This window comes from Leptonychotes weddellii, chromosome 4 (genome assembly GCF_054177405.1).
Source record: "Leptonychotes weddellii isolate Sample4059 chromosome 4, ASM5417740v2, whole genome shotgun sequence".
In the NCBI taxonomy this organism is placed as follows: Eukaryota; Metazoa; Chordata; class Mammalia; order Carnivora; family Phocidae; genus Leptonychotes; species Leptonychotes weddellii.
Window position 1 is genome coordinate 28,262,171 of NC_138372.1, and position 16,210 is coordinate 28,278,380.

At 43.0% G+C, this 16,210-nt stretch overlaps 1 protein-coding gene and 1 long non-coding RNA gene across 5 annotated transcripts in view; one reads left to right on the forward strand and one right to left on the reverse strand.

Annotated features, from left to right (window-relative positions):
* LOC145721245 (uncharacterized) overlaps positions 1-16,210 on the forward strand; it is a 210,988-nt gene that overhangs the window by 64,657 nt on the left and 130,121 nt on the right. The window lies entirely within an intron of this gene.
* Positions 1,536-16,210, reverse strand: part of TRIT1 (tRNA isopentenyltransferase 1) — a 44,985-nt gene continuing 30,310 nt past the window's right edge. For 3 of the 4 annotated variants that reach the window (XM_081818180.1, XM_081818183.1, XM_081818184.1), the window contains exons 3-12: positions 14,999-15,095; positions 14,145-14,290; positions 11,600-11,742; positions 9,174-9,285; positions 8,684-8,796; positions 8,362-8,439; positions 5,529-5,638; positions 5,079-5,196; positions 2,182-2,379; positions 1,536-1,825 (exon numbers count right to left, since the gene is read on the reverse strand). In XM_081818180.1, the coding sequence (XP_081674306.1) occupies positions 2,210-2,379; positions 5,079-5,196; positions 5,529-5,638; positions 8,362-8,439; positions 8,684-8,796; positions 9,174-9,285; positions 11,600-11,742; positions 14,145-14,290; positions 14,999-15,095 (1,087 nt within the window). In that variant the 3' untranslated portion in view covers positions 1,536-1,825; positions 2,182-2,209. The remainder of the gene's footprint in view (positions 1,826-2,181; positions 2,380-5,078; positions 5,197-5,528; positions 5,639-8,361; positions 8,440-8,683; positions 8,797-9,173; positions 9,286-11,599; positions 11,743-14,144; positions 14,291-14,998; positions 15,096-16,210) is intronic. The other variant, XM_081818181.1, reaches the window with a different exon arrangement.

A 16,210-nucleotide genomic window follows, 5' to 3' on the forward strand; every position in this document is an offset into this window, starting at 1 on the left:
GGATCCATGACCTGAGCCGAAGGCAGACACTTAACGACTGAGCCACCCAGGCGCCCCTCAAATACATAACATTTTTTTAAAAAAATAAAGATTTTATTTATTTCAGAGAGAGAGCAAGAGAGCCACCCAGGCACCCCTTAATGAATGTCCTTGATATCATTTTGATTTTTGGACTATGTAAACAAATTCTGAACTATGTAAACAAAAAAAATAAAACTTTTAAAAAGTGTTAGAAGGGGGGTGCCTGGGTGGCTCAGTCGGTTAAGCGGCTGCCTTCGGCTCAGGTCATGATCCCAGGGTCCTGGGATCGAGCCCCGCATTGGGCTCCCTGCTCAGCAGAGAGTCTGCTTCTCCCTTTCCCTCTGCCTGCCACTCTGCCTACTTGTGCTATCTCTCCGTCAAATAAAGAAATTAAAAATAAATAAATAAATAAAAATTAAAAAAAATTAAAAATGTTAAATGGAAAAAGAAAAAAAGGTAAGGCTATGGAATTCAGCACTGTTTAAAAAAGGTCAACCAAGATTGATAGTTCTTTACCCTCTCCTCTTACACACAGCTAACCAAGAACTGCTTTTTATTTATTTTTTAAAGATTTTATTTATTTATTTGACAGAGAGAGACAGAGCGAGAGAGGGAACACAAGCAGGGGGAGTGGGAGAGGGAGAAGCAGGCTTCCCGCTGAGCACGGAGCCCGATGCGGGGCTCGATCCCAGATCACGACCTGAGCCGAAGGCAGATGCTTAACGACTGAGCCACCCAGGCGCCCCAAGAACTGCTTTTTAAAGTCCAGCAGAAATGCTGCTTCTTCCATAATCCTCTTCTCTCCCCCTTCCCTCCCCTCCAAAGTACAATTCTACATACCTCTTACGGCCTTTAGATATTCTCTTCCCTAGACTGGCTGTTTGTACAGTATGAACAAAGCTCCCTGAAAACAAGAATGACATCTCATTTTATCTCTGTTTTTCCCTCTAGCCTGTCATCTAGTAAATTCTGAACAAATAAAGTATTACTTGAGTAAGGTTATGGCTTAATGGATACACCCCGTTTGGGGTGATGAAAAAGTTTTGGAAATAGAGGTGATAGTTGCATAGCACTATGAATGTAATTAATGCTGAACTGTAAACACAAAAATGCTTAACTTTATGCTAAATACATATACTCAACATTGCTGGAAATCACACATCTCCAAACACCCCCTATGTCTTCCAGGAATATAATAAGTGCTCAATAAACATTTGCTAAATAATGACTAGACAGTATGATCATATGAAGAATGTCAAGTTTGAGAAAAGGCTAACATATTTTTGTTTTGTTTCATGGTTTGTTTTTTTTAAGTAGGCTCCAAGCCCAGTGTGGAGCCCAACGCAGGACCTGAACTCACGACCCTGAGATCAAGACCTGAGCTGAGATCAAGAGTAGGATGCTTAACCGACTGAGCCACCCAGATGCCCCAAAGCTATTAGGTATGTTGATAACAGAGCCTACTGTGTATAAACTAGACACGGAATATACATTTTTTTAAGGACTAAAGAGACTCTTGGAAACTTTTTCTTTATTTAACTTTTAATAAAAATATAGACTCCTAACTCAATAGAAAGATAGCAGTGATAGTAATTATTACACAGGAGGACCTCAACAAATGTTAAAGTCTCATTTTCAAGTGCCACATCATGACCACCTCCTTCTCTCCTTCTCAGTGGAATTCCAAGAACTGGTTGAGGTCACTTAATCATCTCACTGGGGCTGGGCCTTTCCTGTCATTCACCCAAATCCAGAACTCCTGAGTTGTGGCTCACAATACTTCAGTCATCTTTTATAAAAGTATCTGAAAATGAGATATTTTTAGCCAGAGTCAGGGACATAAAACTTTTTTTTAAGGGATATAGGAAATTCAGGTATTCATTACCAAAAAGATCCTCAAGTATTAAAAAGTGCATTCTGTGCCTCTTTCAAATATAGAACCTTTAAGGTTGAAAGAAAAAAAATCCCTTCCCCAAATCATCATTACCAGGCACATGAACCAAACAAGGAGCTAACAAGGCCTGCTGTTCCCATGACAGAGAACATAAGACTTTAAAACTATACCACCAAAGAAAGAAAATGGTGGGGGCTTTCTGCATAGCATTCCTCAGTCCAGAGGGGGATACAGACATAACCCTCCCTCCTGAACTGGGTCCCTACCTGTGCAAAGGCTACTGGACATGTCTCTTTAAACACCAGATTTCAACTCTTTCTCATTCTGCCCTGGGGATCCTTTCTCTTTAAGCTCTTTGTCACGGTCTGGAGAAATACTCTGATTTTCTACGGTAGCTACAACATCCAAGTCCAATCTTCTTCTCTTCTTCAGTTGGTGCAAGTGAGATTTGGATTTTATATGTGCTAAGACAAAACAAAACAAAAATAACTCATTAGAACTTTCTAGAAATCAATCCTAGAAGCATACAAAATTAACTACACAATCCTTTTCTTTAACAATAACAGGATCAACATGTACTGGTATAGCTGCTTAGCATTTTTAAGGGAAGGCAAAGTTATATGGCCAGCAAGCTACCATGCATTAAGTGTACCCTGCTGGGTGCTTTATATCACTAATCCTCACAGCCATCTTGCAGGACAGTATTATTCAGCTCATTTTATAGAGGAGGAAACTGAAGTTCACCGAGGACTTCGATTTTGTCCAAGGAAACACAGCAGGTAAGTTCTTCAGCTCACCTATAGTTCAAAAAGAGACCAAATTTTCCAGAATCAAGGCTCTAGACTCAATTTTCCAGTACGGGGCTTCTTGTTACAGATAGATTACCTTTCAACTCACTCAGCTAAAAAGTTATAAATCCAAATCCTTGTCTGTATTGCAGGACAGATGCTCTGTCCCACATGAGACCTAGAGCTGTCCTTGCACTTCTTCCCAGCTCACACAGGTTGCCCCTGCTGATCTGACATCCCTCTGCCTGGGTTAGACAAGCCATCTGAATGACTAACCCACAAGGTTCACATTCTCCAAGCACACAATGCTCCAGGGAGATAACAGGAAGCATTCTTCTCTGTCGATCCTTTTTGAGGGTCCACAGAAGCCATAAAGCTGAAAGGCCACTGTTGCCTGATACTATTTTTTTTTTTTTTAAAGATTTTATTTATTTATTTGACAGAGAGAGACACAGCGAGAGAGGGAACACAAGCAGGGGGAGTGGGAGAGGGAGAAGCAGGATTCCCGCGGAGCAGGAAGCCCAATCCAGGGCTCAATCCCAGGACCCTGGGATCATGACCTGAGCTGAAGGCAGACACAAATGACTGAGCCACCCACGCGCCCCTGCCTGATACCAACTTCTGACCTCTCACCCCAAAGACTGTTCCCACCCTCTAACTCATACTAGCTTCTTTTTACTTATTCTTTTTCAAGGAAATTTTCTTTGGAAGCCTCTAATGAGATAGACGACTAGATTAAATGATCTTTGATATCTATTAAAAACATCATTTTAAGGGTTTCAAAGCAAAAAACAAGTAAGGAAGAGGTTAGAAGTCAAAGAAAAGTTTGCTTGGGGGAAAAAAGTCAGCTTTATTTTCCAGCTAGAGCCTAAGGCAAAAAAGGGCTTCTGGCCTGGCTCTCCATGGCAGCAGGAGATGGGAGCAAGGACTTGACAGATGGCACTACAGAAGGGTTCACACAAGCTAAGCTCACAAAGGCTCACAAATGTTGTTTCTTTAAGGCTATCCCTGAAGGACATTCGACAAATCGAACCACTAAGTTTCTTTTAGAAAAAACAATCAGACACTCTCTTTCTCTTCCCCTTTCATCATTATAAACCAATGACAATCGAGGCTTCTTCTGCTGCTTGGGCAAATCACAGCCATCCCCAGTCTCTGACAATGGAGTTCATTTTGCCAGCGTTACCAGTTAACAGAACTAATCATTCTATTGGTTTGTATGGGGAGAAAATGCTATTTCTAGGAAAATCCCATGCAAGGCAGTACTCTGAACAGGATTCCAGCCACTGGGTCCCTACAAGCCTTACTGTGCTCAAAAGGAGTGAGCCTTAAACAAGTTTCCAAATCCAATGTAAACTCAAGACTTGGGAGGCCCTGGCCCTTTTTGGGCTTTGACTAGAGGACTACAAGAATCTGACAGGGGAGTTCGGTATGACTGTAGTAGAGGCAAATCCAGGCTCTAAAGCGAAAGAGAGAATTAGGTCAGGGCCCATGCTGGTTGCTCAGGAGTGCCTTTAAAGAAGACATCACCCTTTGGCCACCTTTTTTATACAAGTCTGACAGTCTTGCTTTCAAGCTTTTCTTTTTTTTAAGATTTATTTATTTGAAAGAGAGAGTGTGTGCGCATGCATGGGGGAGGTGGGGGCGGGGGGGTGCTTAGCGCAGGGTTCAATGGGGGGCTCCTTCCCACAACACTGAGATCATGACCTGAGCTGAAACCAAGAGTCGGACGCTTAACCTACTGAGCCACCCAGTGCCCCTGCTTTCACAACTTCTCTTAACACTTTTCATCACAGCTTTAGCAATCACCACCAATATATTACCTTAAAAATTACGAAAGAGACCCCACTTCAAAGAATGTACTCGGGAGGAGTAACTGCACTTCCTCCTACCCTCCCAGCTGTTTCTGCTTCTTTGGTGTCTTGGGTGAATTGGCTGGTATCCCTTACAATCCCACCTCACCTGCACTGCATTCTAAACATGAAAGGCCAAGAAATTGCTAGAGGGTAGGATCAGGAAAATCAAAGGAGCTCCGGAAAGTTAACTGCAGACCTCTCAGTATAAAATATCTACTTTAGGGGTGCCTGGGTGGCTCAGTCGTTAAGCGTCTGCCCTCGGCTCAGGTCATGATCCCAGGGTCCTGGGATCGAGCCCCGCATCAGGCTCCCTGCTCAGCAGGAAGCCTGCTTCTCCCTCTCCCACTCCCCCTGCTTGTGTTCCCCCTCTCACTGTCTCTCTGTCAAAAAATAAATAAAATCTTTAAAAAAAAAAAAAAAAAGTAGACTCCAGCATTCAACCTACTGAAGACCTTAAATTTCACGAAGTCACTGTGAGCCACCCTTACAGATTTCTCCATGCCCTTCCCCAGATTCTACCTGTCCATTCACGGTCCCCAATGATGATTCGATCACAGAGGTCACACATGTGGTAACTTCTCTTGTTCTCCATTTCATTGTATGGCATCTTTACTGGAGCAGCTGCAGGCTTGTGGCCCTGAAAGAACGGGGTGGGGGGAGGGGAGGAGGATGGGAGAGAAGCAATCGACTCAAAGAGATTTGGATCTCATTCTCTGATATTAATAAGGAGACTGGGATTTTCCCAAGATTCCTTTTTCTCATCCCAGAGAACAGGTGGACTACGGACAGATTTTAGCAACAACCTTTCTAAATGTGAAAGTAGAAACACAGCCTCCAGGGATCTAAAAGCAGCCAGCTCTTCTGCTCTATTCCATGGAAAAGAAAGCTTGGTTCCCTACCAACAACGATGCCGGCTAAAGAAAGCTCTCTGAAAGCCAGACAATACGCAGTACTATGATTAATAATCACCTGGATGAAACTTTGCACGATTTCAAGAGCAGGTTCAAGAACAGACTCTTCCCACTTCGAGACATCAGATACTTCTAAGCCATATACTGGGGGGACACTGGGACCAGGTCCTAATGATGACAAAGAGAAGTTGTGAGAAGTCATCCTCCAAGACCCAATCAATTCTGCTCCCAGGACTCCAAAATCCTCAAAGGAAATATATGGGGGCCAAAGGAATAAACATTCTGATCATGCCATTCATTCTAACTAGAAATATGAACCAAACAACTACATACAATCCAAGAATGACCTAGAAGGTTCACTGATCTGTAGCCAACAAGTCTAGCTGTATAATCCAGAGACTTCTAGAGACAAGATCTTCCAAATCAGTCAGAAAAACAGAACAGAGTAACAGCTCTAGTGACTACCACATGGGCTACAATATGAAGATAGCATATCATAGGAGAAATAAATTAACAGCTTGAAGTAAATGCCTGTTCTAAGTTGCCTATCATCTTACAGTGATGTTGCTCTTGTGGCAAAAGAGTTCACAGCTTTCTTTAGGAGCAGACACTAGTCTCAGGTTTGTATATATCCCTTCAGCAGTATGGCATTCATGAAACTTGTTGATACCATACGGATATTCAGGGACTGGGAACAGAAGAATATCAATCAATGAGCCACTAAATCTGAGAACTAGAAAGAAGCCTTAAAATTGAACTAGTTGAGCCCCTTTTTTTAGGAAACAGATCTAGAGGCGTATTCAAGAAACACCCTTTGGTAAATACTTCTGAATGGAGAGGTGACTGGAGATAGCCTAGAGTACAGCCACAGGCATTCTGTCCATTGGAGCCAACCCTGTTTAGTCTCTCCTGGTAGCTTCCCCTGTCTATGGACACACTAAATTGCCTTCCACAGCTAGGTCAAGTCAGTTGCCTAAAGGCAAAGAGCATCTCCCCATGGACAAAAACATCAAAGTCCTTAGGATGCCAACGGCTGGCAGGTGCTGGCCTTTTGATTGTGCCAACCACAAGTAAGATTCTTCATAAAATGGATTGGGCTGCACCTGCCACCATACGGAAAGGTGAGACTGGGAGGGTGTAGGCAGCATCCACAGCACACCTGGCCTTGGCTAAGCTCTGCACCTGTTTCCAGGCCACTCTATATTTTCCCTTCCCCTCTGAGCCCTTTGTTGGGCTTCTGTGCCCTGTCTAAGCACCTTTCAACAAGTTCTCGGCTCCCAGCTGCTATTTCTGGCATGGGTCCAAGGCCAAGTTGGGGCGGGGAAGTCCCTCTGGCTTCTTGCCAGAGCCATGTCCCAGCAGACTAGCCCTGGCCAATCACACATGGGTCCTGGTTTACAAGGCAGCTGTGCCTTTCACTCTAGCACCAGAACTGACCCGGCATACACATGAATGAGGAATGGGCAGATGATGCACTGTGTGCCATCAATCCCTCCTGACTCAGAGATGGGGGAGTTATTGTGGCTTTACAACAGGAGGAAGTTTCAAATCATTACAAAAAACATCTTTTGTTACAGACTAATTGTTAGCCCTGGGGAGAAGAGAAGCTGCATTAGAAATCTGTAGTAGTGAATTTCAGTCGATGCAATTCAATTTCGATTTTAGCTGAAGCCAAGAACTCTGACAGGACATGCAGAGAAAGCAGGGTAAGTAGAAGGAAGTATAAAGAGCCCCTTGGTGCCAGAACTACCCCAGAGAGCTCTGGCAGAGAGCGAGCACGGGAGAGAGAACTTCAGTAATCAGTGGTCAACAACATGGATCGAGGTGTTCCTGTTCAGAGACCCTGAAGAGCAGAGTGGAGGCCTCAGCTGTCCTTATCTTTAACTGAAAGCAGAAGTCTAACGGCAAAAGGCAAACAGGACTATTTAAAAAGTGCCTATAAGATAAAGTTGATGTTTCACTTAATCTCCTTTAAATTAATCTCCTTTTAGCTCATAACCACACAATTTCTCACCGGAGGTCCAATATCAATGCTGTCTAGCTAAAGTGATAGCTACAGGAAACAAGAAAAGCACTATAAAGTACAAGGGGGGGGCGGTCAGGCCTGCATTCAATACTGCTTATTCAGCTGTCAGATTTTTGGCAAGATACTTAACTTCTTGAAATCTCCATTGCCTTATCTGCAAAAATAAAAGAATAACACCTACCTTGCAGGCTCAGTAATACATGTACAGCACCAAATCTAGTGTCAAAGACACAGAACAAGGTCAAATGAAGGAGAATTTCCTTCCCTTTTCTTAAAAGTGCTGTTCAGTTGAAGGCAAAGCTGCAGCGCTCGGAAGCACCACGTACCTGAATGTGAAGGCAATGCTGGGAGAACTGGTGTAGGTTTGACTTTTTACACTGTTCATCTGGCCTAAGAACCATTTTCTTTCTTTTTTTTTATTAATCTCCACACCCAACATGGGGCCCAAACTCACAACCCCCGAGATCAAGAGTCACATGCTCTTCCAACTGAGCCAGCCAGACGCCCAAGAACCATTTTAATTAGGAAAACCTCCCTACAGAAATCTGACTGCACTTCAGGCACAAAATCTGAAGCTAAAGTGAACCCTGAGCACCAACTCTGCGAAGATGTTGCTAGTATGCTCTTACCTGTCTGCAGCCAGCACCCATGTGTTCAACTCCTGACTGGAAAGATTCCATTTGTTTTCTAAGACATTACAAAGAAGCATCCCTGCATAGTCATTTATGCAGTAGACCCTCTCCCAGATCAGGTCCCCAAAGCTTAGGACAGGTCCAGAAACTAAAGTTCCTTTTCTGGGGGAGCTAAGGACATCTATATTCTACTGGAAACAGACCCAGGAGATAAGGAAAAATATAAGACTTACTGCTCAAAAAACGGTTTTTAACCCATCGGTTTTGCTTCCGGGCATATCTTTTAGTCACTTGTTTCAGAGACTCAATACCTGAAAGACAAGGTAGATCTAAGAACCAAGTTCTGACCAAGCCAAAAGGCAAGCCCCCCTAGCCCAGCAGAGGAGAAAATCAACCATAGCAGCACACTGGAGTACACTTGGTAGACAAAAATCTTAATTCTGAGTTGAAGGCCATTTGGGGTTCTTCTGGCCTCAACTCTTTCTCAGACCATACCAGCGGGGTACTCTGCCACCCAAGAATGTCCAAGTATAGGTTAGATGGAGGAATTCACACCTTTCTTTAGGAGCTGGTTACTAGTCTCTGGTGTGCATTTTCCCTCAGTGACCAGGTACTCGTGAAATTCCTTGAAGCCAATGGATTGGAAGATACCATGTTGATAGTCCTGGCTGGGAACAGGAGAGCATCAGCAGATGAGCCATTGCATCTGAGAGCTAGCAGGGGCCTTAGAGAAGATCTAGCTGGGCCATTTCATCCCACAGATGAGAAATTGAGATCCAGAGCAGTTACTGCCTCTCTAAACTTCCTCCACCACCCCCCACCAGCTCCCTGGTTAGTTCCCTTGAAAATTAACTCCTGGGAATGTCTGAGATTAGAAAAGTGCAACTGGAACAAGTACACCAGACCTCCTTCCAACAAGCCTTGCCAATGCCAAGGACAAGGACAAGGCTAATAAACAAGTAGATCCAAAGCCAGTACTACATTTATGATCTTTTGATCATAAGCAAGGAAGGGAGAGTAGGTCAAAAAATGGCCAAATCCTCACCTATTTTCTGCAACTTTCTTCTGATTATAGCGTCTGTGAAAATCTCTTAGTTCATCCAAGAGCCCAGCAGCAAGCATGTCATCCACCCTCTTATCCAAGCGCTCATCTAGAACTTCAATCACATTAGCCCATCAACCAGCAAGCCTGTCATAGGTGCCCACTAGACACTTACATGATGAATGGACAGGCTGCCACAAGAAGAACAGTTGTTCAAATGGAAGAAAGGGTTCAGAGTCCAAAGATTATAGAATAATTCATATTATATTTGTCATACTTAAGACTGCACTTCAATAAAAACAGCCAAAATGAAGCACGTCTTATTATATAAAGAGAAAGCTTACAATTACGACTATTAGGAAGGACAAATATTTTATTATGGAATGTATATTCACTGTTTACTTTACAGGTAGCTGAGAGACCCCTGGATTATCCTTTTTACTTTTTTCCATTATATTTGTTATTCTTAGTGTTCTTTTACATTTAAGAACTTTCAGGGGCGCCTGGGTGGCTCGGTCGTTAGGCGTCTGCCTTCAGCTCGGGTCGTGGTCCCAGGGTCCTGGGATCGAGCCCCACATAGGGCTCCCTGCTCGGCGGGAGGCCTGCTTCTCCCACTCCCACTCCCCCTGCTTGTGTTCCCTCTCTCACTGTGTCTCTCTCTGTCAAATAAATGAATAAAATCTTTAAAAAAAAAGAACTTTCAGATGACACCTTGGATAGGAACAAGGAACTTCAATCCAAAGCCATCCTAGGTACATCTTGAACTATTGAGCCAGACAAAGGAGCAAAGTGTCAGGGGTCATAATCATTCAGATGTGATGGCCAAACCTGATTATGACCAAAGGTGGTGGTCAGCTTTATTATGAATCAGATTCCATTATTTTATGCTGAATTGTAATATGTTTTTAGTCACAAAAATTTCATTTAAAAAATTACCTTTCTCTATAAACTTGTACCTGAGATTTATTTTAACAACAAATTTTCACCATTTCAACCATGCTCTACATTATCTGCCATTGCTACTTCTCAGCCTGCAGTAACAGTAACCTTTTATCCTATCTTCCTAAAAAGTTTGTATTTATTAAGGACTCACCACATGTTATGCACATTCTGAGCACTTTGTATGTTATAATTCATCTAATCCTCAATACATATACATATTATTATTATTATCATCATTAATTCCAATTTACAGAAGAGAAAATTGGGGCACTGGAAGGTTAACTAACTTTTTTTTTTTTTTTAAGAGTTTTATTTATTTATTGAGAGAGAGAGAGAATGATAGAGAGAGAGCAGGAGTAGGGAAGAGGGTCAGAGGGAGAAGTAGACTCCCTGCTGAGCAGGGAGCCCGATGCGGGACTCGATCCCGGGACTCCAGGATCATGACCTGAGCTGAAGGCAGTCGCCCAACCAACTGAGCCACCCAGGCGCCCCGGAAGGTTAACTAACTTGCCTTGAAACTCACATAGCTAGAAGATGGTGGAGCAGGAAGATGAATCCAGATGGTTTGGCTCAGAGACCGAGTTCTTAATCGTTCATATACAGACCTAGCTCATAGGTTACTCTTAAAAATGGGTATCCCGGGGCGCCTGAGTGGCTCAGTCGTTAAGCGTCTGCCTTCGGCTCAGGTCATGATCCCAGGGTCGTGGGATCGAGCCCCACATCGGGCTCCCTGCTCAGCGGGAGGCCTGCTTCTCCCTCTCCCACTCCCCCTGCTTGTGTTCCCTCTCTCTCTGTGCCTCTCTCTGTCAAATAAATGAATAAAATCTTTAAAAAAAAAAAAATGGGTATCCCTTCTCTGTGGCCTCACAGCACTACTTTCCAGCACAGCATCTATCACAATGTAGTATCTATATTTGTTTGCTGCCCTAGACTGGGAGCTCCTAAAAACCAGCAAAGTCTCACATTCATCTCTGAAATCCAAGTAACTATGCAGCATACTTGGCACTTCATTGAATGCTTACTGAATGTTAGCTGGATGAAGAAGTTAGCACTATCACAGGGCATTATCATACTTTACAAAAAAAACACAACATAATCAGGCTAGCTAACCATCATACCCATTTCAGGCCTGCTGCTTCTGGAATAATCAGTGATGCAGCCTCCACCCAGCCAATCCAGGGAATCAGACCTCCTTCCACAGAGCCTTCCTTCTCTTTCTCTTGAGACCTTCCCTGGATGGCAGTCTCTTACCCATCTCACCCATCTCCCTCTTATCCCATCCTTGGTATCTTACCCTAGTGCCAGGGCCACCCTTCTTCCCCTTCCAGACAGATACCTAGGGGAAAGGCACTGTGCCTTACTAAGTTAATGAATAATAGTAATTATAAAATTAAAAGCTAACACTTATTTAGTGCTTATTATGAGCCACTCATGGTTCTGGGCAGGCTCTATCTCAGATGTATTCTAAGGCATCAAAGGACTTTTACCTGTCTGGTCAGCATGAAGCCAGAGGATGCAAAGGTTAGGGAACTTCAGAGGGCCTCCAAGGGGACCACCACCTTCCTCTGCATGTTGACGATGAAGAAATTCACTATGAGAGATTCCCGTTTCTTCAAACACTTGCAAGCTCCTAAGTCATTTAAAGGGGCGGAGGGGGGGGCACACCCATAAAAACCATTAGAAAATATTCTCAAATGAAACAAGGAGAGAGGCTATTTATTATAGAACACCTCCTTCTCATTTTCACTGTATAAGCTCCTGAAGCCATGAAGGTCTGGGGTTACTCCAATCCTATAGCTACTCAGAAAACAGTCCCAAAGAAAATTTTAGGTAAAGTAAGAATAATACTATTCTTCTAAACATATATTAATTTTTCTAAACTCAGGTTCAGAAACAGCAGGCTTCTTCCACACAAATAGAATGGGACTCACTCACCTTCAGGTAAGCAGTAAGAGAGCTTATTTGGGAGACTGTTACAAGCCAGCAAGTCCAGTCTCGCTGGAACGCCTTTCCCACAGTACAAAAGTATGTTGTATATCCAGCTCATCAACTTTTTTTTTTACATAGGTCTAGAATTAAGGAAGAACACTTCTGACTGATTTGGTACTCTACTAGCACAAAGACCACTGCAGAAAGAACTCACATACTTATCCTTCAGCCACCTTCGGCTCTGTCTGCCTCTATTAGTTATGCAGCCCTAGGTAATGTAACTCTCAAATCTACACTCCACCACTCTGGGTGACTGCAACTTATCAGACTGAAAGTGATCTTTCCCTCCCTGACCCAATTCTACTTCCTGAAATCCTAACACAAGAGTAGAGACCCCTTGTCTTTCCGTACCACTGATCACTCAAAGAGGACCTGTGAGGAAAAATTGTGGTAATACATAATCTCAATTATCTGGAGGTTGGGATACAGTCTCAAACTAAAAGAAAGATGAGGGACGCCTGGGTGGCTCAGTCAGTTAAGCGTCTGCCTTCAGCTCAGGTCATGATCCCGGGGTCCTGGGATCAAGCCCTGCATCGGGTTCCCTGTTCTGTGGGGAGTCTGCTTCTCCCTCAGCCCCCCCACCCCCGTCCCCTGCTTGTGCTCTCTCTTTCTCTCAAATGAATAATTAAAAACCTTTTATTTAAAAAAAAAAGAAAAGAAACATGAACAAAGTCCTCCAGTCCTCTCTAAAGAAGAGACTCTAGAACTCTTGCTTAGAAGCTTACTAAGTGATGCAGCCTCCACCCAGCCAATCCAGGGAATCAGACCTCCTTCCACATTCCTAGGTAATGAGAGGGGTTTCGTAATAGCAGTTGGTGCAGATTGGTGTATTCCCAGCACACAGGTTGCAAGGCCCTGAGGTACTGCCTCAGTCCACCTCCTCTTACCAAGACACAATTCTTGACTCATTACTAGTTTAGAAGTAGCAAAATGAGGACAGGTTGATAAGAAAAAACTCATCAATAAAGAGAGGATAATAAAGACCAAATCTAGAATTACACCATAAAACAACATAAAAATGAATGTTCATCATTAATGTTCCTGTTTTCCAAAAATTTTTGAAAGATCTCTATTAAAAGGTTTAAAATAAAATGTTTGGATACTGAAAGTATAAATTTCATTTATCTAGAATGTGCATTATCACCTGAGATGATACTGCTCTCAAGGAGGCAAAAAAACTTAGACATTACAATGGTGTATGACACTCCAAGGGGCAACCATACCCAAAGAAATATTATTCTTTAGTACTAAATTTCATGAAGGACAGGGAGGGAGGGAGGCACAATTAGGAAAAAAGTTTCTAAAAAGTCTCTGGGTGTGTGTGGGGTGGTGGGAGATAATGAAAAAGGATTAAGAAACACTGATCTAGAACATTCATTTGCGTGGAATACTTTATAATCCCTATCAATACCAGATGGTGCTATAATATTTAATCTGTGTAATCAACCGTCCTTTATTAGATCCTCTACTCTGCTAGATATGGTATCACTCCCAACACTGCAGAAGAATAAACTTAACACACGAGGCTGCAATTTCAAAACAACCTAAGAAAACATGACCTTATGAGTTCATTCACCACCTCTGTCTTCCCTTCAAGAAAGCCTCCATATGTGAAGGTGAGTTGGTCTATGAGACAGTTTATAAAATCTGCCTCCCCCTGGGAAAGCTGCTGGGGCAGAACTCAGCATTGCGCCATCAATTATGAAACTCAAATCACAATGTAAGCCAATTGCATGCCAGGAAAAATTTATATGAAAACTGTTGTACACGCAAAGATCAAATAGGAAATGAAGCGCAATTACCTAGGCCCTAGGGAAAACTCTATTGTATTATACATTTTAAAATAACAACAAAGTTGGGTGCAATTATTTATTGAGGGAGGTGGACTGAGGCAGTACCTCAGGGCCTTGCAACCTGCGTGCTGGGAATACACCAATCTGCACCAACTGCTATTAGGAAACCCCTCTCATTACCTAGGCACACTGAAGAACTGACTGCCCAACTCCAGAGGGACTCAGGCTCAGTGGGCCCAGGCTTTCTTACCTGGCCACTTTGCGCTTGTCATGGGGGTGCAACTTGGCAGCCATTTCTGGGTCCACTTGGCTTAGGCGTTTGTGGAGTACATGGCCATCCTCCTTTTCAAGCTCTACTTTCCGGTCAATCACCTTCTCAGTGCCCACCTCCTGGGGCTATTAAAAGGTTTAGAAGTAAATTTAATTCAATAGTTCAACAAGCATTGCAACAGTGTATATGCCAGGCACTTTGCTAGGAGTTAGAAATACAGAACAGAGAGAAATCAGAAGATCTTGCCATATAGTGAGAGAGAGACCACAGAAAATTCCAATACACTGTGGCAGTGCTGGGAGGCCACGGCACACAAAGGAGGACTTACTGCTCAGGGAAGTACTCAGGTACCTGCTTCCTTGTCAGAAGTACAAACAGGAACCAGGGCTAACACATCTGTATTAACATCTCCAGAAGTCCAGTCTTCTCAGCAAGTGGCCAGTGTGGACCAGGACTGCCCACACATTACAGTTTGCAAAGTCTCCCCCTATGCAATAGCGTCTCCATAAGAAAGGTTAGTGTTGGATATCTCACTGATGTACAGATTGTAATAGCCAAGAAATGCTGAGTCAGACTGATGAACTGTTAACTCACATGGAGTTGCTAATTAATTCACAGAGGAGCATTTTTCCCACACACGGCCCCTGCCCTCAGGCCACCCTGGAGGAGCACACTTCACATATGGAGGTGGCATTTGCTTCAGAATATTAAATAAGAAAATTACAGTTGCTGAGTTTAAGAAACAGACAAGAGTCAACCTTCCTCCCACTAAAATTAGCTGACAAGAAAGAGGAACCCATTTCCTCAGTGACTTATAAGTGAACTAAACATACCTTAGTATTGACAAGAACTTTCCAGAGCAGAGACTCAATGTAATAATTGGTTCCTCCCACGACAATAGGAATTTTGTCTCGGGCAAATATATCTTCAATGTGAATGTTAAGAAAGACATCACAATATTTAATATCAAGAAGAGCATCCTGACTCACTTGGGAAGGAGGTATTAGCAAGAAACCACACTCATTTACTCATCTGGAGAACAGAGGAGAAAGGGTGGAAACCAAGATGAACTGATAATCAGTCTTCACTGTTTCCCATGAGTTCTCAGAAGCATTTCCTATTAGTTCTGGAGGGACTTGCATAAACCAGATACAGATGCATGATGGTAATTCCTTCCAGTTCTAGAAATTTCTAGGCCTTGCTGCTAAAATTCAAAGCTTGCTTGGTATTCCAAATCAGTTTAACCAGCACAAGCCCAAGGGCTCTCAGAGAACCAAGTGTCAGCTGCTCAGGAAGCCACCAAGGTGATGTCCATTGTGTGACTGCCTTCTAAGATAAAATACAAGCTGGTTTCTCTATGCCATGGTTCTTAGACTCAGTCAGTCCCCACCATTATGTGGTAGTACTGCACATTTCAGCCCCATTTGAGACTTTGCCAGATAAACTGAGAAGCACAGGTTCCAAAGACAAATAGATCTCAATTACCAGCTCCAACTCTCTGATAAGTTACTCAGCCTGAGCTTCAGTTTTCTCACCTGTAAAATTCTCCTGAATTCTAAGAAGCATTAAATGTGACAAGGCATATAAATCCCCTACCATGATGCCTGAAATGTTTGCTTTCAATTGAATAAGTACTGAATTTACTTGAGCCACTATTGTTTTTATATCCCCGCTACTTTGAATTCTTCTCTTTAGAATCCCTGTTGAACAGATAATTATCTGCTTTATGAAGGGCTTTGCTTCTGAAGATAATTGATAAAAAGAGACTTTCAACCTAGACAAAGACTCATTTACACACTTCTTCCCCTTGCTAGCCTGTCTGTGGGCACAGAGATAGATGACCTCTTTTCTACCAGAAGCACACGAACCCAAGAGGTTGGGGTCGGGTGGTAAGAAAGCTGTTACCAATCAAGGATCTTAAAGAAGAAACACTGTTTCTCTATTTGTTTTTTTTTTTTAAGATTTTATTTATTGGGCGCCTGGGTGGCTCAGTTGGTTAAGCGACTGCCTTCGGCTCAGGTCATGATCCTGGAGTCCCTGGATCC